This window comes from Ammospiza nelsoni, chromosome 2, assembly GCF_027579445.1.
Source record: "Ammospiza nelsoni isolate bAmmNel1 chromosome 2, bAmmNel1.pri, whole genome shotgun sequence".
Lineage (NCBI taxonomy): Eukaryota > Metazoa > Chordata > Aves > Passeriformes > Passerellidae > Ammospiza > Ammospiza nelsoni.
In genome coordinates this window covers 53760774-53788737 of record NC_080634.1, presented here as the reverse complement: position 1 = coordinate 53788737, position 27964 = coordinate 53760774, and the positions used below count along the sequence as shown (strand labels likewise).

Below are 27964 nucleotides of genomic sequence, written 5' to 3'. Positions count from 1 at the left end.
GTGCTCGTCCGTGTGTGCTTGAGCGCGTGTGTGTATCTGTGGATGCGCGTGTGTGTGAGCGGTGCCAAGTGTGCGAGCGTGTGGATGTGCGCTTGTGTGTGTGCGAGCGATCTCGGCTGTGAGCGATCTCGTGTGTGCGCGACCGTGTGTGTGTGTGTGTGTGTGTGTGAGCGCGGCCGGGGGGGCGGGGGCGGGGGGCCGAGGGGCGGGCCAGCGGCCGCGGCGCTGCTGGCCGCGCTCCAGCCCGGCGCACTAATACAGCCTGGCGGCTCCCGCCTGACTGACGCCGGCCGGGGCTGCTGCTGCCGCTGCCGCTGCGTCCTGGCCCCGCCGCCGCCGCCGCCGCGCAGCTGCAGCCCCGCTCCCGCCCGCGGCGCGCCGAGACCCCAGCCCGCGCCCGTGGCAGGTAAGAGCCGGGGCTCCCGGCAGCGTCCCGGCAAGGGCGAGGGGGAAGCAGAGGGGACGGGGGACAGCGCCGTCGCTCCAAACTTCGCGCCGGGGCTGTCCCGCATCCTTCCCGAGCGGTGCCGGGCGGCGGCGGCGGCCGCAGCATCCATCCCCGAGCGCCCAGCGGGGCAGCCGCGGCGGCGCCCCGGTCCGGGGTCCCCCCGGGTGGCGGCCCCGGCCCCGCTGCGCTGGGGCGGTGTGCGGGCGGGGGCTGGGGCCGCAGAGCAGCGAGATGAGACAGACCGACGCCAGGACGGCGAGCGAAAGGAGGAGCGCGGGGAAAAACATTTTTATGGATGGCTAAACGGTGACAAGTCTTCCCGCTGTCAGGATTTCTTTCTTTCTCGCTTAAGTAGGAGAGGGAAGGTTAAATAAAAAGAAAAAAAAAAAAAAGAAAATAAAAGAAACAACAGAGCCCCACATGACACCTTTGGAAATACTTTTCCTTTCAGAGGTTATTTTCTGTTCAAGAAATCCCGCTCCTGGACACGCTCCCGGGAAAAACGGAGCAGAATTGCTGGGATTCGGGGTTTTTATTCCAGCTACGAACGGTGACTCTGATTGGCTTCTTGTCTTTTGGCTCCGAAGTTAAAACGTTACACGTTTGTTGGTTAGCAAATAACCAACATTTCCAAAAACAATACCCCTCGATATGGCAAATTAGAAATCACTGCAATTTTATCTCCGTGCCCAGGCAGCTCTAAGTGGGGGGAAATTCGGAGTTCAGCTTATTGGTAACGATTCAGATATTGTTTGGTAACTTTGTGTTTGATTTTATGGGTCAATTTATTTCGTGCTAGCCAGGTCTGCTTTAAAAGAGGCATTAGTGGAATAAAAATAAAAGACACACACATGGACATGTGCAGATGCACAGACATGCACGTCCGCTGTTAATTACTTGCATCTTATAAATTAGTGAAATAAATATTTCAGCCCAGAATGGTCAACTATTTAGTGAAGGAGCTCTCCCTTGGCAGAAGTAGGAAATTGTGTGCATGGCTTGGGAATGAATTCAAGTTTGCAGTGGTTTGGGAAGGGCACTGCAGATAACGCAAGTTTCAGTACTCTTCAGCATCTCCGATGTGTGGAAATGTGCCCCTCTATATGTGCAAGTATTGGTGTGGTAGGACTAATCTTCCCATCTTCAGGAGCATGAGCTGAAGAAAGTGCTGCAAAATTCTTCTCCTCAGCAACGGTAGGACAAGTGTCATCACTCAAACAAACCTCATCTCTTTTAATCCAGCCAGACAACTCCCTTCTTTCAGATTTGATAAGTACCAGTGTCTGGCTGGTTCATCTTTGCTTCCTGTTAGATTTTAAAGCAGACGCTGGGGATGTTTGTGGTTTGTTTTTTGGTTTTTTAAATATTGAGTTAATTTGACTTAGTAGCTAAAATAAACATGCCCAAAAATACATTTTTAGTCAGTTGTATCAGGAAGGATATCTTGTATTTACTGGGTTTAGCAGTAGTTCCTATTTCCCTCTGCCCTTTGTGATGGAATTAGAAACATTTTCTTCTTCACTTTATTAGCTTGCACATAAGCTGATAAACAGGAATTCTGCAAAAATGCCTTGAATAAGGGTCAAGTGTATTTTATAACAAATCCTTATCATATCCAAATTACGTATGCAAACCAAGAGATTTCCTGATGGATGCATCAAATCCGTGTCAGTATTTGTAAACTGATACAAGGTGGAGAGAGCTTTTATTTACGTGCAGCAACCGAAACGAACACGCACAAAGCTGTCAACTGCCCAACTTTGTGAAGAAGTTGAGAATTAGTATTTCACTAAAGAGTCATGCACACACATGCCAAGTATCTGCAGAAGGTGGGGATGTGGTGTAGAGGAACTCCATAGCACCTCGGGTTTGAAAGCTACTCTCACAAAAATGGGCAGCAGTGTTCCATCTTTGCTTCAGTGGGTACAACATGAGGCCCAGCTCACTGAAAGAGGAGTGTGGAAGTGTCAATACAAAGTATCACATAACATCTGCAGAGTTAATTCTCCTTTCTCTCCTTTTATTCTTTTACAGGCTTTCTGCGTCTCATGTTTGAATTCTTAGCTATCTGCTGTTATCAGACAGGGAGATAGTGTGTCATGCAATCCTCTCTCCTGAGTGCTAAAGTGCTGTAATTTTGATGGCCAGGCTAATCTGTCGCTATAAAGTTTTATTTTTCTATTGTTAAATTCAAAGGACAATGACTACTAATTACAAGTGACCTTTAACCAAAACACTAGCTGGAGTTTATCACCAGTGCTGATACTGACTAACAGTAATTCCAGCACCAGCAGTACTGGGCACCCTGTTTCAAAGAAACTTAAAAGAATAAGGGGAGACAAATGTATATATGTATATATATACATGCTCTATAATTTGTCTGCTGCAAAAAATACAGTGATAGTCTAGAGAGATTCCATTTTCTATGCAATATATACCCTTTACAAATAATAATTACAGGGATGGGGAAGACAAAAAAAACGCCAAATAATGCATCCGAAATATTTTAACTGAAAACAATACAGCAGAAATATACGTAGTAAAGGTTGTTCTGTCTGACAGCCTGGTTTCCTGATACAGGTGGGTGTAAAGAACCATTAGTGTTACTGTGCATGAGCAGCAAGGGATAGTAATAACAACAACAATTTGGGATAATCATTGCAGTCCTATTACTGTCTTTGAGAACAGCTGTGAGAAGCACTAGACTTTGAACACAGTGCAACAAAATTAATTTTTCAAAAATATCCCAAATTATTTCCCATCTGATAGTTTGCCTGCAGTGTTTGAATGGTTAGTACTGTGGGAATTTTACAGGTGGAAAGGTGACTTAAAGAGATTTGGGCCCTGTGTATTTATTATAGCAGCTAAAAATTTGGCTGTGCTTTTGCAGATGAGTGGATTTAATAGATTGCAGGACCAGAGCCCAGACAGAGATCCTGACCAATACATGTTTGCATTTTAATTAAAGCAGGTGAAACATCGGGTGGATTGTTCTACAGGACCATTTTCAGATTTCTGCACCTTAGACAGATGTAAGGTTGAGTAGCTGTCTTTGAGGTTCGGTTCCTCTAAACAGGGGCACAGCAAGGACATGGTGGAGGTGGACATGGAGTGAAGGAGACTTCCCAATTTATGCAGCCACCCCTACTTTAAAAACCAAGAAAAAAACCAGAAGAAAAAGTCTGATAATTGATCTCTGTTTTTCTGAGACATCATTAAGATCAAAGTGTGTTTCTGACTGGGAGAAGCAAAGCTGTATCTTTCACATCACATCCAGAACTTGTTTCCTTCCCACTCTTTTTTCCTTGTCAGTGGCATCACCATCCTCCCTCTGCCAAGCTTAGCATCATCTTTGCCTCTTCTGTTTCCTCACAGGTTGTGATACTTCCAGATATCTCTTGACAGTTTTTCTTTGTGTTACTTCTTACATTCCTCCTTCCTTTTATTTGCAGCTGCCAAAGCATTAGTCCACACTGTGGCAACCTTCCAGCTTGATACTGCAACCTCCCATTTCCCAACAAGATCTCTTCTCCCACCTACGTTCTGCTCCCAGATGCAAAATCCTGCATCTTTTGCTTTTCTTCCTGAAACATCTCCCATTCTGGAGTCTCTCTATATGCCTGGCCTTTGTATAGGTTTTGAAAATATTCCCCACATCCTGAGTTCCCCACAACTGTTGGCCTCAAACTCACTGTCCATTAAAAGAGAGAAATGAGAGGGAAAGAAAATTAGCAGACCCGTGGGTCATTAGAGCTTGTTCTGCTGCAGGCTTCCTTTCACCCTCATTACCTGGCTACAATGGGAGCCAGACTGGCCACTTTTTGATAGCGGTGGTTCTGTGTTTGCTCGGCCTGCTGGTGAGCTGGATCACGCAGCCGTGCTGGGCAGAACAGCAGGCAGGAGCTGGCCATGGGGGTGCCCTTTCCAGCAGGCCTTGTCTGCCAGCAGCAAAGCTCCACCTAATGAAGAATCCTTTATAATGTGAATAACCCTGCAGCTGAGGTCAATACATTTCAACAATGCCTAATCTTTTTTTTATGTGTGTTTTCTTGCTTGCCTTCCCTTAACAAAAAAAAACCCCAAAACCACCAAAACCAAAAACACACACAAAAACCAAAAACAAAACCCCAAAAACCCCACTTTTTTTTCCTTTTAAGCATTACTTTGCTGCATTACTCATCAGATCATGCTTTACAAAGCCATTTCTGTCAGGGCACCTGTGGGACAGATGCACCTGAGGGAAGGCTGTTTACCCTGAGGCCTGTGGCAGGAAGGGATCCCACACGCTGCCCGGTGGGCACAAAACTGGCCCAGGGCACAAAACTGGCCCAAGGCACAAGCAGTTCATGTGGCTTTTCAAAACTCTCCTTTTGTTGCTTGCTGGTCTTGCCTATCCAAACCTACTTGTCTCTGTCAAATAATTCTGGCCCAGCTGCCAAGGTGCAGCTTCTCACCCTGCAGCGTACGTGAGGTAGCAGATTTATCTCTCTCATCAACAGATCTTGGATTACTTCACACAGGGCATGGCACCTTCACAGAGACATCTAGAGGAGAGAAACCAAAATCCATTCCCATGGGAGGCTGCAGCTCCCATGCCTGTCCTGCTGCATGGTCCTACAGGACCACTCAGGCTTCTTGGTGCTGCCCTCCTCGGGAGCCTTGGGCTGTAGGGGCTGCCTGGGCCAGAGCTGAGTGGCCCAGGCACTCAGGAGGGGAGAGGAAGGGTAGCAACAGCCATGAAGAGATGGAATATTCCTTGGAATCCTGAGATGGATTTGAAGAAGAGTAAAATATTTCTTCTAAGGCCTCAGGGCCTGATTTGTGCCTTCTGAGACAGCTGGTAGATAACATGACATGTCATCTTACATGCTAAAAAGAATCCAGTCTTTGTTTTTTTATTCCCAGACTCAAATGTAGGCATATGAAACCTGTTTAATCTCCTGAGAAGATGTTCTGGTTTACAGAGAATCTGAGCACCCACATCTTCAGCTGAAGTCGCTGGGAACGGCCAGCTGTCTCCTTCGTTCCCCCACAGGAGGGAACTAGATAGGCAAGTTCTTGCTCCTTTTGTTCTTAGTCCTGTTGTTGGGAAATAACTTCCACAGACAGTCCAAGCATATCCGGATATTTTCCAAAGAAAATGTCCTGGTCCCTTGACCAAGGCAATCCTTGCCACTGGACCAGATCTTTACATGGATAAAGCACACTAATACTAGTGTTTACCTTTTCTCCACACAGTTATTTGCTGCAGCTCTCCAAGATGCAGGCCGTGTGGATGCTCCACCCTTCCTCCCCCCTACAGGATTTCACAAGCCACTGAGGGCTCAATTAGCACAGATTACTGCGGATGTTCATGCAGGAGAACCTATATGTCAATCTTATTGCATTAGCAATTTCCCACAGTGATGCACAATGGAGGCCTTTTAGGAAAAACAGATTCGAGTGTGATATGGTTTGAACACAATGAAATGCTAATGTGATTCTGTGGACAACTGCTTGCTAGTGTGATGTGTACAGAAAGTGTCTTGTGTGTGAAATCTATCCCCCCTGTGCAGTTAGCCAGGCTGTCTCACCTGCAGAGAAAGAGACGTGGCCAGCAGTACTGTTGCTTCCTCCCCAGGCCTGCTGCCACTCAGAGGGGAAATGCTTCTGGAAGTTCTTCCTTTTGTGTTTTTTATTGATCTGTATTTCACTTTCCAAGCTGTGAGATGCTAAATCATCTGCAAAAGATGTCTCCTATTTTAACACTAGAACTGAGTAATGCTTCAGACAGACCTCCCTGAGGTGGGATGTGCTACCATACAATTTGAGGAGAACATTTGCTTTGTCCTTTTTCCCTGTGTGCACTGTAAAGGCACAACCAGGTATGCAAAAGCATATTCTCTTCTGACAGTTTAAGACACTAAATTTCCAGAATAGGTTCTTATCACACTATGTGCCACATCATTGGTGAAGTAATTGTTCTTTACAAGTATCCTTATTCACAACATTCTTAACATCTGAATCTAAGCAAATCCTTTTCCTAAAATGAGTATTTGGGAATGACTCCAAGAATGCCAGTGATTGATAACAAGGATTACGGAATCCGATTATTGTGGCTGTAAACTTTAGACTAGCATGGAAGCTGAAGTTCTTTTCAAGTTCCCTTCTACCTTTGTGAAGTGTTTGTTCTGGAGGCACTTGGCTTCATGCTTTGTATCAGAGACGAATCAGCTTTTGTTTTAAAAACGGGAATTCTATTTTTTGCGTATTTCTAACCCTTCCATTTTTAGAAACACCAATGGGCTTTGCTGCACTTTCTCTGGGAATGGTGGGTATGTGAGGAATGCAGGACCGACTGGCTGTAAAATGGGGATAGCCAGAGCCATGAGAAGACATTTTGGCTTCCTAGGGCAGGTTGATGCACCTCCTCATCACCCCAATGCCTCCTGCCTTCTCCCACAGATGCACTCTCAGAGCTCCTCCATGGCATGAGTGCTCCTTAGCCTGCAGCTCTGCTGGAGGAAAGCAGCTGAGAGAGGGGCTCTTCCTTGGAGGTGCCGGACTGAGTGTAAGCAAGGCAGCCTCAGGAAGGGGTAAGGCAGGGACTGGGTGGATGGGTCTTCTTCCTGCCTGCAGGGAGCAGGGTGTGAAGCAGAGAAGAGGATGTGTCCCTGTGGGATTGCATCTTAGAAACTTTGGTGTGGGCCAGACAGGGAATACTGTGTGGTTCACTCCTTATAAACATCACAGTCACTGGTTTCCTTTAAAAATTAATACCGAGGAAGGAAGTGCAGTCGGAGAGAGATCATAGTGATAAATTGGTCCAGTTTAATATTTTTACATAGACTTTGGTTGTGGTAGTTTTGTGGGGTACCTTCAGATATTGTGGGAGATTTTCAAAGGCAAAAATTGGTGGGAACATCAACCCTCTGGTTTGGGTTGCCATCCTCAGCAGCTGGATGAAAGTAGCCCAGGGGTCAAAGCCAGTGTAGCCATGCTAGCCCAGTGCTACACCAGAACAGAGAAACCCTTTTACTTGGTTGTAGTAGGGGATGTAGGGTCATAAGGGCTCATCTCAAGGGGTTTTCCAGTCTCTTCTTCCTCCCCAGGGCCAGTACAGTTATTCTTGAAGCAAGCTGTGCAAAATGCCCTCGCAGACAGCAGCAACTGTCCCAACATGTATCCATCCTACTCGTATGTACTCCCTGGTTTTTCAAGTGGACATGAAAGATGGATTGCCCCTATCCTGTCTGCAGCAGACTTTGCACATGGGGGTACTGTTACCATGCCCAAGCACCTCTGCTCTCCCCATCTTATGTCACACCAACAAAGCTTTGTTGAAACATCTGCCAATGTGCTCATCCACAGTCCCACAGCAGTCCTACGGCAGAATTGCTTACTAGTCAGGCATCATGGGCATACCAGACATGACCTGGGTACTTAATTTTCTTTTGTGAGAGAATTTATGCTCCTGAAACACTTCTGCAGGTGTTTGTTTGTTTGTGTGGAAGTGCACATAGCTGTGTTAAGGTGTGCAGCTTATATACTTGAATCTTTCCTCCTCTGTATCAAGTAAGAATGTGTTATTCCTGTCACGAGAAGCTAAAAGATGCTGAGTAGATGAGGTAATACTTGAGTGGTTACATGAGCTCAGAACAATTATGTGGATACCTGAAATTTTTAGTCACTAGCATGAAATTTTGTTCTTACTTTATTTGGGAGGCAGTGAGTTCAGGTGAAGGCTCCACAGGGTGAATAAGTGCCTGGAGAAGCATGAGGCACTGTGAGATTTGCTTTGCGGTATTGATGCCTGCACATAAAGTTCACTGTTTTAGAAGTTCACTGTTTAGAAGGGTTTTCTAAACAAACTTGAAAAATACTCAAGAAAATTAGTTTCAGAAGCTTATTCATTTAAGCTTATATGAATAAACAAGATGCTGCCAGGGTTGTGCAAAACATGGATACATTTGAGCTTCAAACGCTCTACCTCCTATCATTGGATGTGTTTTTAGTTGGAGCAGTCCAGGGTCAAACTGGGAAGAAATTTAATTTCTTAATTTAAAAAACCCCAACCTTCTTTTCATCCTATTAAATTAAAACCCTAGGTGTTAGGTTCTGTGGTTGTGGAAGAAGTTGGGAACACTGTAATGAATAATTCATTCACTGTATTTTCTTGTGTGTGTGAAAGACACTGGTTTCAGATGGGTTCATAATAGCACCCTTGTCTCAAGGGTGGGTCCCAAGGACAACAAGAAGCCTCGGGGGATCCCAACTGATGCTGAGGGTGCCATGAGTGGAGCAAGTGATTTACATGCTTCAAAAATAACATGTAGCCACTGTTGCTCAGCCATGAGCCGATTATTGGACTGTGCTGCTCAGGTTGTGCTTTCACACTGCTCTCCTGGAATGAGTGTACATGTGAAATCTCTGCTGCCCAGCTCCAAGTTGCTATTTGGGCAAAAATATAAAAAGGTTCGTGCATGAGGCCCAAAGCGAGATTGGTGATGTTCGCCACTCATTTGAGACCCACATATTTGTACACACTTTTGTTTGTTTGTTTGTTTGTTTGTTTGTTTTGAAACCCTTTTCCCTCCTGATGTGAAGAAGATCCCCAGAGCGAGTAGCAGTGATGATTTGACTCGGGAGGTTCTTGCAAAGCCCTGGGTGTGTGCAGGCTGCTGCCAGCTGGGCACATTTGAAAACATACCAAGAATCATTTAATTTAAGAAAACTCACATGCTTCTCTCTTTCATAGTAGGTAGAAGTAACTGAATCAGCACTAGGTAAAAATAACTAACCAAGAGCATGTTCACTGCATTCTTCTTCACACTGATCGACTGAAACAATTTTCTCCCTTCCAGTTCTGTTGTGATTTAGTTGCTGAGTGTCAGACTTCCAGCTATAATTGTCTCACTGCTCTGTTTTCCAGCTGCATGCATCTCCAAAAACTGCACAGCTTATGTCTAGACGACCCTCTGAGAAATCTCCCTCTGTGGTCTTACTTAGCTGTTGCAGTGACACTGAGACTGACGATGTCAGGCATTCTCAAGACAGATAGCCGTGCCTCTCACCAGGCAAGTGCTGGAGTGGAGGCAGCACCTTGAAGCTTTGTGCTGAGATCATGAGTACATACAGATCTGCCCACACTTTTGCTTGCATGCACATACACAGATATGCTTTTGAAGGATGTTGGACACTTTGTTTTTACACAGTGGTGTCTTAAGTCTGTTGTCATTAGCATCTGTGAAAGTTTTCCTTTTTGACTTCTGCAGAAAGCTTAGAGTGAAATTTAACAAGGACTGGTACAATTTCCCTGCTGTGCCTATGACAGTGAAATTCCCCCAGCCTGAGAGAATGGCATGAAGCTGTGTCAGAGGAGGTTTAGGTTGGATATCAGGAAAAGTTTCCTCACCCCGAGGGTGATTTGGCACTGGAACAGGTTCCTCAGAGAAGTGGTCACAGCACCAAGCTTGACAGAGTTCAAGAAGTGTTTGGACAATGCTCTGAGGCACATGGTGTGACTCCTGGGCTGGCCTGTGCAGGGCCAGGAGTTGGCTTTGATGACCCTAGTGTGTCCCTTTCAGCTCAGGATATTCTATGATTCTGTGATTCTGTGACAATTGAATTAGAGGAAACCTTATCAGCATGTTGGACTGCACAGGCATTCTGCTAGGGTGTGATGTGAATCTTCCCTGACACAGTGGATCCTTCTTACATTAGGTAAAATCTAAACTTACCAAATCTTTCCATTGTGGAGATGTCAGCATGTTTGCACTAGAAAGAGAGGAGGGCATGTTTAATATCCATAAGCTCTGGAACCCCTCTTATTGGCTTCATCAGGACTTGTCTCCAGTTAGGAAATTGTAAGCCCACAGTTATGGTGGGCTTTCCTCTGCTGCTGGTGTGTCAGGCTCTTTAGTACCACAGTAGAAGTTACTGAAGTGAAGCTTCTGGAGCAACACATTTCTCCTGTTGACCTGAGGACCTACAGGCTATTTCTACACCGGAAGGTAAAAAATGGGCATAGAAGGAGAAGAAAATATCCTAGTCCCTTCTACTTTATGTCCATTTTGCTGGCCATTAGCAGCAGTCTTTCAGACTTGAGGTGTCTCATCTCACACATTAGCTGTATGCAGTGCCTGATTTTGCTTTTTTTTTTTCCTATATATTTACCTTTATGTAAAATGCTCCATGCAATGTGCACACATATTCTTCTCAAATACAGATTTAGGGACTTGGAGATGAGTAGGTCAGAAGGGTGATAAAAATTTGGACATGTTTATGTGGCCAAGTAAATTCTATTGAAAGACTGCTTCTATACTAATAAATTAAACATGCCTTATACTGTCCTTGGCCTTGAGGCTTACTTCTGTGCAATGATTGTCTCACCCTCCAAAACATGGTGGCTCTATGCGGACTTATAAGGAGTGACCCCTGTTCCCTCCTAACTCTTGAACTCTGCACAAAAGTGGTTTGGGGGAGTGCTGCTGGCACAGACCAAAGCCATTCCAGATTCTGTGGTAATAACATGCTACAGGTAATAAAGTTCCCGTGCCCAGAGATATTTCCCACCACTGTTATGCCACAGCAATAGTAGTCAACCCTATGTTTAGGGAGAATGGAGCCAGTGAACTGGGCTGACATGTTTCCAGTCCCACCTTCTCCTGCAGGCTGCAGGAAAAAAAAGGGTGGATCCATGCTCACATCTCATATGTCTTATACCTCTTCCCTAAATCAAGCTTCAGATCTTAGGCTATACTCAGTGATGGAATAAAGATTTACAGCATGGAAGACTGACCGTGTTTGATGTTGACCCTTCACTTAGCTGACAGATAGACAAAGCCTTCCTTGTAGTCCCAGGGGAGGGAATTGTGTAAGGAATGTATCCTGAACGATGCCATCCTCATGGTAGCACATCATATTGTCACTGAGGGAGATAGAGGTGACCAACCAGAACTTCCATCCTTGTATAATGGATGTGTGGTGAGAATATAGATCAAAACTCTAACACTTCCCTTCCCACTGCCACTCTAAACTGCATCGATCATCGAGAAACACAATAGATCATCAGCACAGAAAATGCATCAAGTGTGGGTTTGAAACATTCCAGTTGGGTAGTCAAGTTGCTTGTTACCAAAGGTATATGGCTTAAGCAACTGCTATACTGAAAGACTGTTAAAATTAAATTGTGAATTGACATCTCTGTCGTTGCAGCCCTGGAGCAGAGTGGCTGCCTCGCTGTTTCGCAATAGAGAATCTAAGCGTAGCAACACAGGGCTTAGTCTGCTGAATAGTGTGCAGTATTATGTAATTTAATAACATTAAACTAGGATGTTCTGATAATATTATTTGAAAGCTGTTTAGTTTATTTAATACCATTTATATTTTATATGTCAGTTGAATTTGGGGAAAAAGCATTTTAGAAGAAACTGGGGGGAGTGCGGTAGGAAATTGTGCAATGTACTTATCTGAGACTACATCACATGGTCTGCAAAGCACGGCTTTTGCTTTTATACACATAGTCTTGGCGACTCTCCCACCAGCAACAATAGTGCTCAGACTCATACTGATGTCACTGTTGAGTTATTTAATTTGACTGAACGAGATTAATGTGTTTATTTAAAACCTTGGTCAAAATGGAAAAGAAAATCTCGGGACAATACTTTTATGTGAACATGTATGTTTTCACATCTGATGATTGTAATGTTGCATTAACTTATCAGGAGTAGTTGTTTACGCATACCAATGCCCAGGAGACCCCCTCAGATAAGAAGTGTGAGCCTTTTCCGTCTCAGCATAGAGCAGAGACTTCTACACTGCTACTGGTCTGGTGGGCTTTCATCCCAGGCTTTCCTTGCTTCCTGTTGCTGCTTTCGGGGTTGATCCACAGTGATCCCAGCATTGTTTTATTTTCTCGTGTGAAGATGAGTTTTGGTGCCACCAGGCAATGCCAGCAATGTGATGGTGGATCCTCCACAGGTTGTCACCAGAGCAGTGAGGGACAGACACCTCCACTGCACAGGATGTCTGGATGGGGCTGGTGCTGGGCTCTGTAGCCTGAGCCTGCTCCTGCAAGGACTGGAGCCTGCCTGTTTAAATTTTATCCACATTATGTTTTACAAACAGATTGAGGGTGTTTTTTCCTGTGATAAATCACTCTGATTTTCCTTCATTCTCACATGTACCCCTTAAGTGTTTGGAATAGACTTTGGTTTTGTCTAGAGGCATTAGTAACTATCCAGTTAAATATTCCAGGTAACTGGACTTCTACTAATATAGAGCAGGGAAAAAAATCTGGAATCTGAATGTTCTTTTTGTATGGTGGGACAGGTTTCCACAGTCCTGTGGAATTGATCTTTGACTGATGAAGGGCATGAGGGAGGGGGTTTCTGCCATGCTCTGTCAGGAGCCCCTCTTGACAGTCGGGGACAAATGGACATACACATAAGTTGATAATGTAGAAATTGCATAAGCCAGAGCTCAGTGCCCTGGTGGGTGCCTGAAGCAAGGTGTGCCTGTTCTGTTTTCCTGTTTTGTCGTTCCTTTGTGCATGTTTTTATGGTGCTTGGCATATGAAAATCTCGGGGAAGAGCAGCTGCTGCCAAAGAGTTGCTTTCATGATTTCTGCTCTGTGGGGCCAAGTGCTTCCATCCTCCTAGTGCAGTGGAAGGCTTTTGGGACCTTGAGCTCCTTCCCCCACCACTGCTGCTGTTGTGGAGGAAGGGAAAAATCTTGTTATGTTTCCATGTATCTGCATTTCTCAGTGATGGGCATCTCTCAAAGGGAAATGCAGTGGGGCATAGGGATGGGTAGGAGAACAAAACAGAAGAGCTGGGAGAAAAACAGCTCTAGGCAGTCCTTGGTCCTCAGTAAACATCACAGCCTGTCCAAGAGGCTGTGCTGCCCTGGGCCATGTGTGCTCACACTGCAGCATGCTCCAGAGCTGCGTGGCACCGAGGGTATCCAAGTATGCCAAAGAACCAGTCCTTGGGATTGGCCTCCTGTCTCACTGTGATGTACCTGTGCCTGCACACAATGTCTCCGGGTGCCCTCTGAACTCTTACAAGACCTGTATATTCAAGGAAATTGCACAAAATATGGTTTATGAAGCTCTGCCGCTCCCTGTGCTGGGCAATGTCTGTCTCCCCAGTGGCTGCATCTAAGTGGTGCTGAGGACTGGGAGCAGGCCTTTATTGGTGGGGCAAAAAGGTCCACAAGGGTGGGCTAGGGCAGTCATGGAGCTGCTATTCTAGAGGCATCCATTTGGAAGCTAGCCGCATCGCTTGTTTCAAGTGCCCTCTGTGTAGTTCAGACTTTTGGACTTGCTTTGCACAGGGGGTCCATGAAATATATTTAAAACAGTAAATAGCTTGACATACAAGGAAATTTTTTCCTCAGAGTTCCAGTCAGTGGAAATATGTAATTTTCAGCTAAAATTAGACTGGCTCCAACTATACGAAAGAAAAAAAGGAAAAGCCCTCAAGAGCTAAACTCTTTCTGTTGGACTTTGTCAGATGTAGCAACTCCTAGCAAAAATAACTCAGTATCCATCCACTCAGGATCCATCCAGCACAAACTGTGTCCAAAAGTCTGTGATTTGGATCCAGAAAGCTGTGAACTGTTGATGAAAGAGAAACAGACTGTATAGGCAAAAAAGACTTTTCTCTTCCATGTAAGAAAATATAAATAAGTTTAGAGAATAATAATAAATCTTTCAAAAGCCTTAAATGAAATCCAGGAGAATTTTAAATTAATTTTGCAGTTAATATTTTACAACTCTTGACAGTACAGTGAGATTGGAGTGGCAGATAGCGAGTTGAAATCAGATCAGTGTTCTACTCATTGCTTCCATAGAATTTGGTATCACAGATTTATTTTCATAGAAGATGATTGAGCTGAACCTACAGCTCCCAGCATATAAAAAAGAGGGTAAATTTTATTTTATACTAATAATAATCTTAGTCCTGCAACCATTTGCCTGGTGCATTAAACTCTAAACACAAGTTGAAGTGACTGGATACTTTACAATTTCCATGAAATCCCCAACTCTAAAATGAGTGGGATGGATAGTGTGGAAGAGAGGCTTGGGCCCAAAATAAACATTAAAAACCAAACAGAAAACCACTGAAAATTAACTACACATTTTGAATGATTTCTCTTTCAAAACATTTTATTGAAGGAACAATGGAAATAGTGTGTGAAGCCTAACCATGTATTGTGTTGCTGTTCCAGGCTTCATCAGCAGTTTCTTGATGTTTGGAAAGTTCTGAGACCCACCCTGTTGGACTACTTGTGCCTAAGACTACAAAAACGTACGTGTGAAAGAACCTCTCTTCCTTCTTCCACTGAAGGAAGTGTCCATCACAGTACTGTGGAAACGCCGTGCAGGCCTTGCAAGGCAGGAGAACAGTTTGTGCTTCCCTTGACGCTCGTGCGCAATCTCTGCTTCTTATGCACTCCAGCACCCCTATCAGCTCCTTGTTCTCCTTCACCAGCCCCGCAGTGAAAAGGCTGCTGGGCTGGAAACAAGGAGATGAAGAAGAAAAGTGGGCAGAAAAAGCTGTTGATTCCTTGGTGAAGAAGTTAAAGAAGAAAAAAGGAGCCATGGAAGAACTGGAGAGGGCTCTGAGCTGCCCAGGGCAGCCCAGTAAATGCGTCACGATCCCACGTTCCTTGGACGGGCGGCTGCAGGTGTCTCACCGCAAGGGGCTTCCCCACGTCATATACTGCAGAGTGTGGCGCTGGCCTGACTTACAGTCTCACCATGAGCTGAAACCACTGGAATGTTGTGAGTTCCCTTTTGGCTCAAAACAGAAAGAAGTGTGCATCAACCCCTACCATTACCGGCGGGTGGAAACCCCAGGTAATTATGTCATCTGCCGATGATTCGCATCTCTGTGTTAGCTCTTGCTCTGGCCGGTCTAGTCTTGGTGCATCCTACAGCCGTGCTCTGAAATGTGAAAAGGCAGGTTCCATCTGATGGAAGGATCTTGTGTCTTACCCTGCCTGCTGCTATCATAGCTCTGACAGCCAGGACTAGGGAGGGAGTAAGGGGCCCCTCTCCCGTTGGGGTCTGAGTCCCGTCGGACCCCTGAGGGTGCCCAGATCTTGTCCAAGGTGCTGAAAGCAGCTTCCTCTCCCTGGACGTGGGTGCTGAATCCTCCCCGTCTGAACTGGTTTGCATGAAGTCCGGGCACCAGCCTGGCTTCACCACCATGGTGAGATTTATGTCTGACTGAAAACCAACAGTTGACTCATTAAGCCCCAGGAAACACTAGCTCTCTCTTTAAAGATAAGAGTTGCAGTAAAATGGCATATTTTGCAGTGAATACGAAACCTGGTCAGTTGATTCTTCCTAAAATATCTGGTGGACTGCCTTAAGTGGGATTTACTTGCCTAAATGGAGAGTTTATGTGAAATAAATCCATCAGGTTCCCATAAAACTTTGACATTTTCTACTGATAACCCTCTTTGGACTGCACTAAAAACTTATGACCTCACTGAAAGGTCATTTAATTGGGCTTTATGTCAATGAAACAGCTGTTAAAAAATTGTAGTGTTCAGTGTTGACTTCTATAGGGATCTTGGAAAACAGGGCTGGCAAAGGTCTTTAGCAGTCATCCTGTTTTCCTCTGCCCAGACTCCTGAACAAAACAAAATTACCAGGTACGTTCCTGACAGATATTTTCCTAATAAGCTTTAAAAATCCCATGTGATTAAGGCTCTACAACCTCCCCAGGCAAGTGAAGCTATTGCTTTTTCTATCCTTACAGTTCAAAATGATTTCTAATGTCTAACCTGGCTCTCCCTTACTGCCAAAAATCACGGTAATTTAATTTACTAATGGATACGGTTGGTAAGTGTATACTTTTTATTCTGAGATTACTCCTTGTCTGGCATGAATTTTACTCTGAGGTGACATTCTGATCAGATAAGTGAACCGTGGGATGTTTCTTTTCACACAGATGAAATAAGGGAAAGACATTTGTTAACATTTGTTAAACACTAGGGGCTGCTTCCTCTTCTGATAATCCTTCCAGTGCAGCAGAGCTGTCATTGTGAAGGTGTATCCAATCTCCTGTAAACATTGTCAAAATTTTTATATTTTACAGCTGCACTGAGTGGCGCTTGTTGTCAACAGTTTTCAGTGGACAAAGCTGATCTCATGCCTTGTTAAAGTAAACTCTTCAATAATTTAAGAGAAGATGCTCATAAAATATCCCATTTTTTTTTTTTGTTTATTGCACTTCTTTATTTGCAGGCTGCAGTCTTTAGAGTCTTATTTCTTCTGGTGTAACTTTGGTGCAGTTAATGGAGTCTCCTCAAAGCTGACAGCACTGAACAGTGCTGATTTCAACCCTGGTTTTCTCATCTTTTCAGTTCCAGCTAACAAACACTGCTAATGGAATAGTCCAGCAGCTGCTAAATGGCTGCCAAAGCTTGTTGTTCTGATCCTGAAACTCAGAAGCTTTCAGCTGTGAACATGTCCCTATTGTCTGTCTGTGCAGCAGACTGGCAGTATCTGTGCTAGTAAAGCAGAAGAGGACAAGGTGCAGGTCTGGGTACTGCTGAATTGGTAACATGATCCCAGGAACAGCTTTCACCCATGTGGACTCGTGTGGACTAGCAGCTCTCAGAGTGCAGAGTTAGCCCACAGGAGGGACTTTGGGCACTTTGGACTTGGCCACCTTGTTCTCAGAAGCCTTGGCTCACAGCCATAGTATATATTTGTACAGTATAGCAGAGTGCAACCCACTTGGGTGCGCTGGGGCAGCAGCAGCAGAGAGAACTTGCACCACTGCAAGTGGTGCAATGCAGCTCCAGTTAGAAAGCAGTGCTGCAAGGAGGGGTTGGCAAGGCAAGAGAACACATGAGCTTCATGAGAAAGTGGCACCAGTGAGATCACCGCAGAAAAGGCTGGGAGTGGTTGATTTAGGTGCCAGTCCGTTTAAACAACAGTCCTCTTTTAACTGCAGGAAATCTGCATCTTGGCTGTTGGTGATTTTAGGCTTAAATGAGATTCTCTGAGTTTCATCCTCTGGAGCTAAAGAATCCTTCACTGAATAAGTCAACACTGTATTTTTTATAATCTGCATACCAGCCTTATTTTCATATGAATGTCCACCCTTTTGGGGATCATTTTCCATCACTGCAGTCTTTCTTGCTGAGTCAACCACTCCATGACCAGATCCATTAACTTCAATCCAGAATGAATGAGCTGTGTCCAAGATGGGAGGGCCTCATCCTTTCTTTGACAGCCTGGCAAATCCTCTGTTACTAGAGTACAGCTTTGAAATCTGGTCAGAGATTCCGGGATTTCATTACCTCTGCTGTGTCCTCAGGCTGCCCAGTCCCATTTTAGGCTCTGCTACTGAAACTGCACAGATTACACATGGCTTTTATTGCTGCTACAACTATTCCTGGCAGATTTCTTCTCAGGTCTGCTGAATAGCAGGTGCCACTTAGGAAAAAAAAAGCAGAAAATATTCCCTATATGTGTGCAACATCCCACTGCAGAGAGGAGTTAGCCACCTAATCTGAAGAAGGTAGGTATGTTGGTTATGCTCTGCTTCTCCCTTCATTGTTGCCTTCAAAGAGCTTCTCAGAAGTCTGGTTTATTGTCAGCAGAAGCTGCCTAAACATGTACCCTATTGTTTTTATAAGATATCATTCATATGTAAGTATTGTAAATTTGAGGGTGTATACCATTGCTCTGGACAGGAGAATTTTTGACTTAGACTAACTGACTGCTTTCATGAAGCCTGAGTGGGACTAAGATGTGATAGCCTGCAAGGTGGAAGACCACCTGATGGCTTCACTGTTGGCTGTGTATTTGGGAGTAGCCATGGGCAAAGGGAAGAGATGGATCTCCCTGGAGAGTGGTCTCCAAAAGTAGTAAACTATGCGGAGATGGATTAATGTGTGAGAAATCGCAGTGTGGATGTTGTACCTGAAACTAAAATGAGGCAAAGTTTTCTTCCTAGCATCTGAAGTCACAGGCACAGCCAGGTTCCCAGCAAGAACTATTTAAGCCTAAAGGGAATGGGAGAAAGGTATGAAAAGCAGTGGCAGGACTTAGGACATGACCATATTTGTCTTCAGTTGGACAAAGATCATCAACACTTCAGCATGCATAGAAGGAAGGATTCCACCTCTGGCCCCTGGTGGACAGTAGCACGTAGAAGTAAAGGACCCCAGTGAGTGGAGAAAATGTGGGTAATTTATGAGGACAGACAGGTCCCAACACATTCAGTTACTCAGTTTTATGCCTCTGGTCACACTTCTTTCAGAGTGGTTGAGCCCTGGAGAGTGACATGTTACTGAAAGAACAAGGAGAACGAGGCCCTGGGGGATACTCTTAGCCACAAACAAGAGCATCTCGGAACGCTTCCCCACCACAGAGGCTTTAGCCCTCCAAGCAGTCACAGAACAGTCAGTGGAAAGAGTGAGTGAGGTGGCAAACAAACTGTTCAGCAGAGCAGAAATTAAGAGTGCCATGGTCAGAGCTGGGAAGGAGTTCAAGGCTTGAAAATTCTTCCTGCTGACTCACTCAAGGCAAATCAAAGGCTTTCCTTGGCAAGCACTGTTCACACATCCAGATTCTCAGCTTTCATTTAGAGAAGGAGTTGAGTTCTCACAGGGCTGAAGGAAGCAGCTCCCTCAGCTGTGGTGCCCACAGTGAGGTGTCAGCCTCTCAACACTGCACGACATTGCTGCACACAGCTGCCCCTTGCTCAACACCTCTGCTGGGTGCAGAGGGAACTCCAGCTCCTCATTTTTGAAGGCTGCTGGTTGGAGCTGGTTGATCAGCAGCAGACCTGACAAGCATCAGACCAGTTTCATGGAGCTGCTGAGGAAAACTCCAGAAGCAGCAAAGGAAAACTCCAGAAGCAGCAATAGTTCACAGCCTGAAGCTGTTCACAGGAGCATGGGAGGAATACAGCTCACCAAAACTGTATCTGCAGTGCTGGTATTAGTCTTGTCTCAGTATATAGCAGTTAAAGAGTTTATTCCTCTCCACTGGCTGTGAAGAGATCCACAGGGGACTGGGCAGTGCATGCCAGATGTGAACACTTGTATTGCCTGTATCAGTCCTACCTGGATGTTTAAAGCTAAAAGAACAGTAAAGAAGCAGAAATACCTTTCTTTACCAAACAAGAAAGTGGCAGCAGACTCTTCATGCCACAAACAGGGGCATATGAGAGGCAGAGGGAAAGAAAATAGTCTCCAGAGCACCAATCCTTGTCCTGGCCAGAGGCTAATTAGCAATGCATTGGGCCAGAGAACCATGCATGTGTGGTGTCCTAACAGGTATGCCGTGCTTCTGTTTCTGGGCAGAGGAGAAGATAACTTCTGCAGTGAACTCCCTGCCATCAGTCCAATCTTTTGCAGTGTTAGGGCTCAGTTCTTCAGGTCATGGGTGACTAGCAAACTCCCAGTGGTATATTCCAGTGGGTGGGCAGACAAGTTGTTTAACCCTGCCTCTACTGCAGCATTGAGCAAGAAGCTGTGAACCCATTGTTGGTACCAGGCACTGTAAATGCCCCAGCTCTCTGAGCAACTGATGTGCATTCCAAGCAGAGTTCTTGCAGCCTCTTCTCATGCACATGTTTTGCATTATCTATACATTATTTGCTTTATTCAATAGCAATTATGCCACTCTTTCATTAAGCTGGATAAATGAGAGTTTGCTGTAATTAAAAGTTGTTAGCTAACCTACCTAAAAATAATTTGCCTTACCTAGACAGGTCTTTGGCTCAAGCAATATGTTAAAACATGTTCAAACTGTATATTCCCATCAACATTTAAAAACAAGAGTGTACATTGCTATTTGTTTCCATAAACCAGTAAGGATAGGCTGGAAGATGATGTGCTGCTGAATTTTAGGCCAGAGGAACTCTGGATACTAAGTCAGTCAATAAAGCCTGCTGAATTGTCCCTGATGCTGGGACAATTCGTCCTTCTCACAATAACTCAAATTGCCTCCTTATCTTCTTTGGTGGCTTTTAGGTCTACACAATACCAACTGGGAATTCATTCTCCTTACCTGTGCTGAAAGCCTTAACTAAGATAATTTGGCATTATGTGAGCTAGTAGCTAATAGAGAAATCTTGGAGTACAGGAATCACCCATTGTAGGGGCTGCTCTCCCCACCAAGGATTATGGAAGACATGGTTAAAGCCTCAGGTTGAAGTCTCATATTGTAAACTTATCGGCAAGACTCCTTGTGTTTCAGCCTAGGGACTGCATCTTCATAGGTATCTCACTAGTCAGGATTTTCAAAGTGTTTTGAGTCTTAATTCTACTATGTCAGAATCCAAAGTAATTTGGATCAGCTTTGGGTTTCTCAAAGGGGCAATGCTGTTAACAGCACTGACAGTGTGAGATAAAAAGGAAGAGAGTTTGTGGATAGGCAGTATCTTCTTCTAGGCTAATTTTTAGATGGGTTAATTTGGATTTCAGTTTTCTGGCCTGCATTTTTCATGTCTTAAATACCAACCACTGACATATGCCTTATTATGCTAGATCTTTTATAACTATATTGCAAGACCCAAATTGATATTGCTGCAATGTTTGAATTGCCATTTACATTTCCTTTCAAAGATCCCACTGTCTGTCTGGCAGCATTTTCAAGTACCTGATAACATTTTAGATCTGGCTTCAGGTCTGTACTTCTTTTTGACCATCTGTAACATGCTGATAGTAAAATATGCAGTGTATTGTAGAGCACTATTTATTGTTATTAAACTTGGCTGTAAATTTGGCACATCCTGGTGATAATATTTAGAAAACTTCTGATGTGTTCAGTTTTTGAAGAAGGGAGGATTAGGTAATTTTGGAAGGGAGAGATGTACCTCCTGAATTTCTGCATGCCATACTTGTGGTACCTTGCTCAAGTCAAGATTCCTTATTTTTCATGTGAAACTGCTGTAACTGGCTGCAGATCTGGAGAAAAATGTCCAAGAATTCAGCTTTTGATTCTTGGGTTTGGACAGATTTGTTACTCTTCAATGACTTGTATGCAGACAGCAATATTTGAGCAGCATGGAATATGCTTCTTTTTAACTTACAAGATACACTTTCAAGAACACAGCTTTAACCATTTTTTCTGTTGTTTTTGTTTTCAGTCCTACCTCCTGTACTTGTTCCAAGACACAGTGAATTTAACCCTCACCTCAGCCTCCTTGCCAAGTTTCGAAACACTTCTCTGCACAGCGAGCCACTGATGCCGCACAATGCCACTTACCCGGATTCCTTCCAGCACCCTCCGTGCACCCCTTTCCCTTCATCCCCCAGCCACATGTTCTCCCAGTCACCCAACAGCATCAGCTACCCCAACTCACCAGAAAGCTCTTCTGGACCAGGAAGTCCCTATCAGCTCACAGGTAAGAATGAGCTTTGGGACACCCTCACTGAGGCATTTGAGGGTTGTGACAGGGCCTGGGGTCAGGTGACAATTCTGTGCTCCCCCCAGACTGTGGCTGCAGATTGAACAGTTGGATAGAGTGGACTTGGAATGTGATTTCTCATGACTGTCTCCTGTATATTGTCTCTCAGTCCTTCTGACAGATGCTCAAGAGATTGAGAACTGTAATTGTCCTGCTCCTAGAAGTGCCTGGGTGCGATGACATGATTATTCTGGGGAAAAAACTGAGGAGAGAAGCCGGTGCGGCAGAAACGAGCACTTGCAAGACCTAAGTTAGGGACCTAGGGTGGTCAGGGTAGGAACCTTTAGAAACTCCATCAAGGAGACGGGATAAAATGGGGAAACTGGTGTACAGAAAGTTTTCAAAGTTTATGGCAATCCTACTGACTGTATAAATTTCAGAAAGTTAAGTTGTTTAACAATCTGGCCCAACACTTGGAGAAGTCACCAGGCAAGTTCCTGTGACATTGGAACGTTCCACAGTTCTGAGATTAACAGGTTTATATCACTCAGATTGTTTGTGCTGTGAACTCCTGACTTAGTACAGCTCTAATTACCTGAAAATTTAACTGTGCTTTTGCTGCTAATGCAACACAGCTAAGAGCTAGTTTTAATATCAAAAAATGGCTCAGATTCACTTCAGCACTTTAACTTTCAAGCAGTTTCAGTTATGTCAGCTTTTTCACAAAGATGAATTCAGGTCAGAATCTTGTAATTTAAGATTTTAGCGTCTTAACTATGAAGCATTTAAATTCAGGTCCTTAATGATATGCCTATTTAATTTTAAGAAAGAAGTTTATTTTACAAGGTTTTTGTAGCATTTGAACTTCCTTTTAAATTGAGTACTTTCAACACAGTATGATGTTTTTCCTTCCCTCTTCATTCATTGAATGTGCCTTCATTCATTTCTTCTCTAGATCTCTATTTCTGATTATATCATATTTAGCAACACTGAAACATTTCATCAAGTAGCAAGACTTGTTTGTCTTGCCAATATTTTTCTTTCTCCTGTGTGTAACTAAGTTGGATTTAGTGGAGCTGGTCCTGACAGGTAAATCAGGCCCATTCCAGCTGTGTAATGACTCTGACTCGTGCATTTAACTGAACTTGGGACCTCGCAAAGCTACTTAATAATGGACGTGGCTCAACCTGAGCTTCAGTATATCAGAGCACACGGCTAACTGATAAGCATAATTTGCCTGTGTAACAATTAGTGATGGAAGGCTATCTAAAGCAAACTGGAGTTGCATCAAGAACCTTGAGAGGGATTGCTGTGACCAAATATAGATGTCAGCAATGCAGCTTTCTGCATCTCATAGAATTGTCTACACTCTCCCTGTAACCAGAGCAGGAAAACAGACACTCCCAGAAAAAGATTCATTGCATCTTCTTGTGTATGTCCAATACACTGTGTCTGCAGGTTCCTATTTTTCTTTAGTGGATATAAGGAGACCTAAATGTGACTAGTTTAGGAGCAGACATCAAAAATATCCATATAACCACATGATTCTGTGTTTATATTCCTTTCTGTAACTTATTTTCTCTTCCACTATTTCTTGTCTCTGTTTTACTGTTTTTTGTTGGAGGGTTATGTCATCTAAGTGTCAGAAATATCATATAGTGTATGAAATTCCTAGGTCCTGAACAGTGCTTAAATAGAATAGAATAATGTGGCTTACTTGGAAGATTCAGTGGTTGTCTAATGATACAGTTCACAGTTATCCACTCTGGGTCAAGTTGCTTCATTTTGAGGGCCAGACAACAGACCCCAAACACAAGAGGGAATTTCAGTCGGGAACCAAGTTAAACCCTTCTTAGAGAGGCCCTTGGTCCTGCAAGCTTGTATATGGCTATAATTTTCATATTATCCCATTGAGTTTCTGTTCAAATGAGGCAAAACTACACACTTTTAGTGCTTATGCACTGAATGTTGTCATTTTATATGAAAATGAAGTCCTTTTTAATTTGGCTTTCTAGAGCCTCCAGCCTTTCTGGATGATCCCCACTGTAGAGTCACCTTCTGTTTTCTAGCTCATGTTGCTGTAAATGAAACAAATCAGGAGCTGAGCAGTTGTGACTTGATACTTTTTTCCTCCCAATGTTTTCATGACATCTATTGCTCTTTGATGGGAGACGGAACAAACCAGGGGAGGGACACACTTCCCTTGTAGGACAGGGGTAAAAAAACAAGTCTGGAGGGAGTTTTGTCAAGTCTGATTTCTACAGTTTTCCATAAGCTTTTTTTACATATTATGAAGAAAGAGAGCTTTCTCCCAGAGGATGAAATGAAGTCAGTTTCTGTTTGTGTTGGGAACTCCTGACTTAGTACAGCCCTAATTACCTGAAAATTTAAATTGTCCTCCACAAGTTTTGAATTAAAGACAGAAATCTGGAAATAACAGATGAAACTGCATTACTTTCTTAGGGTAACAACCAGTGTTAACAGAGAACTTGATTTTACATGGGTCTAGGCCTGAGGCACTGTTGTGACCACCCCTCTCTCTTTCAAGCACTGCATGTCCAACATGACAGCTTTTCCTTCCCATCTTTGCTGAACATGCAATGGTCTTAATATGGAGACTGAAGGGAAGTCAGATTCAGATTTGTGCTTTTTCCAGTCTTCTCAAGCCAAACAGTACTGAAGTGGTAAAATACTCACCAGGAAAAAAAACAGGAGGAATTTACCAACATACTGACTTAGGTGTCTTTCTTCCTCTCTTTATCCTTTCTTTTTTCTTTCTTTCTGTAGTGGAAACTCCACCTCCGCCCTACCATGCAAGAGAACCTCCAGGAATCCACAATGGACGGTCAATGGATGCAATAGCTGAAAGTCAGCTAGTGCTGTCTTTGCCCAATGGAGGTAAATCTGCCGATGGAGAAGCTGAAAGTAAATACCATTTGTATTATTCTTTAAATAAAAACTTTTAAGAAAAAAATAGTTTTAAAAAAATTGTTATTTGCACATGAAGGGTTAGTGATCTGTAATAATAATTTTCAGTCAGTTTTGCAGTAAGGCTCTGTGCTAGACCCATCCATTAGCTAGCAGGAGAGGTTGAAGTAATATTTCCATGAATTATGTGCAAAGTTACAGAGTTTAGACCTTATTTGCATCCATGGACTATTACAGTTAAAAAGCTGTTAATGCAAGCAAACACTGTTATCTACATTGTAAAGATAAACATATCAAATCAGGGATGGTGGGGCAATATAACACACAAAAGAGTTATCCATATCAGAACACATTTCTTTATCACCTTCAGCTCTAGGTTTCAAGTACTTTAAAGCCTTATGGTAGGGACCTTTTTACTGCCATCTTTGTATAAATGTTATGGAACTGGCTGGCTGGAAAAGGAAAGGACATGTTCTAGTGGAGTACAAAGATATTTTGACAGAACTCCAAAGTCTTTGTCGTCTTATAAGAATTATTTAGTGAGAGGCATTAATGGTCAAAGAAGGGTCTGGGGTCCTGTTTGCACCCCTCAAACAACTTGATGACCTCTCCTCTTGATGGCCTTTCCTACCTTTGGGCTAGTACTGGCTAGTGCTAATGCCCCCACCATTCAGAGCCCATGCTGCAGAGTAGGAAGGGGAAATGGAATTCCTCTGCTGGCTTTTGCTTTGGCTTCCCGCTACTGCAATGAAAAATCACTGATGTTCTTTTAGTCCATCATATTGTTTTCCTAAAGAAGTGTCATTTCTAGAATGAGGACTGACATTAAAAACAAAATATTGCCAGCCTTCTGAAACAGTGAGGAGTGTGTATTTAGCATGGAACTGGAGCAGAAGGAATGTGAGGGGATAGTGCTAATTATGGATGGGGACACAGAATGGCTGGATAATAACAGGTTATCAGACACCAATACTTATAAATAAATTGTCAAGCTAGTTTAATCTCTTTATCACAGCCTACCATCCCTGATCACTATCCTAGTGAATATTAGTTGGAAGTTTATTAGAGGTTATGCACAGAGGTGCTCTGGGGGCAGGCAGGCTCACATGCCTGTGGTGAGCAGGCAGGATAAAGTTTCCTACTAATTCCTGTAGGACAAATGAAGCTCAGAGATTCTGTTACATTTTTGAGTCTTTCTCTGTCTCTGACTTAGAAAACCTGAGCAGGGGTAGATCCAAAAGAAATGACCTTGCTGACATTTCTGCTTACAGTCCCACATGGAAGCGGAAAGCCTGAAAGCGTGCAAAAATTGGAGTGATTTATTACTTCTGAACTCCAGAGTTTGGTATTAGGCTGAAGGCCTAATACCAAAAACTTGGCTCAGTTTTGACTTGCTTTGAGCCCATCTGTCATCTCTATCTCCTGCTGGTGTGCAGAGCAGATGTATCCCTTTCTATTTTCAGTGTATAGTTTGGGCCCCAGTTCAGCAAGGAATGTCAGTGTGGTTGATTTAATGCAGTGGAGTTTCCACTTTTAAGAAGAAGTGGGGATCTTCGAGGCTTAGAGTTAAGCTGATGCATCAACCTTTTTGCATGTTTGGTACTTCAGTCATAAAATCAAGAAGTAATGGAAGCTTCTGTGGGGATAAAGTATGACATAAGTGACTGTTTAGATAAAGAGATGGGGGTCTGAGAGTGGGAGGGAATGAAAGAAAACAGAGCAAGATTGTTTAAAAAATATTGCTGAAACCTGAGCAGCTGCTTAACTGTATTTCCTACAGACTTTCGGCCTGTTTGTTATGAGGAACCCCAACATTGGTGCTCAGTTGCCTACTATGAACTCAACAACCGAGTAGGGGAGACTTTCCAGGCCTCCTCTCGAAGTATCCTTATAGATGGATTTACAGATCCTTCAAATAACAAAAACAGGTTCTGCCTGGGTCTGCTCTCAAATGTAAACCGCAATTCTACTATAGAAAACACCAGGAGACACATAGGAAAAGGTAAGAGGAAATCCCCTCTCCTCAGGAATAATATTCAGAACTCAGAAGATCCATGCATTGCATGAACTAACCTATCTGATTCATCAGATGTGCTTGCCTTAAAATCAGACCTCTGACATTACTTGTGAAATAGAAGAAAAGCAGAGGATTCTTTTCTGACTGGATAACAATCAACAGAGTAACTCCTTACAAAGGCTATTTACTTGGCCAGCAAAGAGAAAAATGTTGTTTATAGTTGTGTGTTCTAATTTAGCAGTATGTATTTTCATTTTATTTATTAGAGCTTCTGGCAACTGGGAATATTGCCATTGAAATGCCACTAAAAGGATAATTGCTGGTGCCTCAGGGCTGCTTCTCCTCCCACCAAATAACAAAGGGAGATGGATGAAACACTTAGTAGTTGAGTTACTTAGCTGAAGAACTCTGGTGGAGTTGTGTTTGTAGCTTCCCCCCCCCCCCCCCCCATCCTCCTCCTGCCAGTCTGATTCCCTGGTTTGTCAGCTTTTCACTGGTAAAACTAAGGTTTGTGTCCTCCCACCAGTGGCTGCTGGTGCAGCTCTGTGTGCTCCAGCGCTGGTGTACAGATACCCTCAGCATGCAGTGCTGGGGCCAAGCACCAGGAGTCCACACCTGGACACTCATGGCCACACACACTCTGTCCCAGCTCCCCAGGGTTGTGTAGGGTTTGATATTCTCCCAGAACTTACTGTTGTTTGTGGTGGTGAGTCAGAAGCCCTGTGCCAGCCACTTCTCCATGCAGATGAAGCTTTGCCTGTTCTGGTACATCCAGTCTAGACTCATTATCTTGCCAACCCAGCCTCTCACCAGTAGCTGCCTGGGAATGCATTTCCCTCTGGGCTAATTAACTCTAATTGTTCCACTCCTATTATCTTGTCAACCTCACCTCATTTCCCAGGCCTAGAGCAATATTTTAATTGGCTCTTGATAGTCTAGTGTTGAATGACTGAATATGAGGAAGCTCTGAGACAAATGTGATACATTTTTTGCAAACAGCAGCGAACCTGAAGGCTGGAGCAGGCAATGTTGTGCTAAGCTCTTGCACTTTTCCCCAGAATGAAAAACACTTATGTTGCAGATGCTACGTGTGCCATAGTGGTTTGTTGTGTGGAGTGCAAATGTGTTGTACATCTAGTCCTAACTTACTTAGAAAATAAAGCAAAGCTTTACATCCTATCAGTGTAAGCTGTCAGAGGG

General features: G+C 43.9%; 1 protein-coding gene across 2 annotated transcripts in view; it reads left to right on the top strand.

Annotated features, from left to right (window-relative positions):
• Positions 1-376: 376 nt before the first annotated feature.
• SMAD9 (SMAD family member 9) overlaps positions 377-27964 on the top strand; it is a 37456-nt gene continuing 9868 nt past the window's right edge. The window contains exons 1-5 of one of the 2 annotated variants that reach the window (XM_059493901.1): positions 377-406; positions 14663-15293; positions 21559-21816; positions 24607-24717; positions 26528-26749. In XM_059493901.1, coding sequence (XP_059349884.1) covers positions 14882-15293; positions 21559-21816; positions 24607-24717; positions 26528-26749 — 1003 coding nt within the window. In that variant the 5' untranslated portion in view covers positions 377-406; positions 14663-14881. Of the gene's footprint in view, positions 407-14662; positions 15294-21558; positions 21817-24606; positions 24745-26527; positions 26750-27964 lie in introns of both variants that reach the window. The other variant, XM_059493900.1, reaches the window with a different exon arrangement.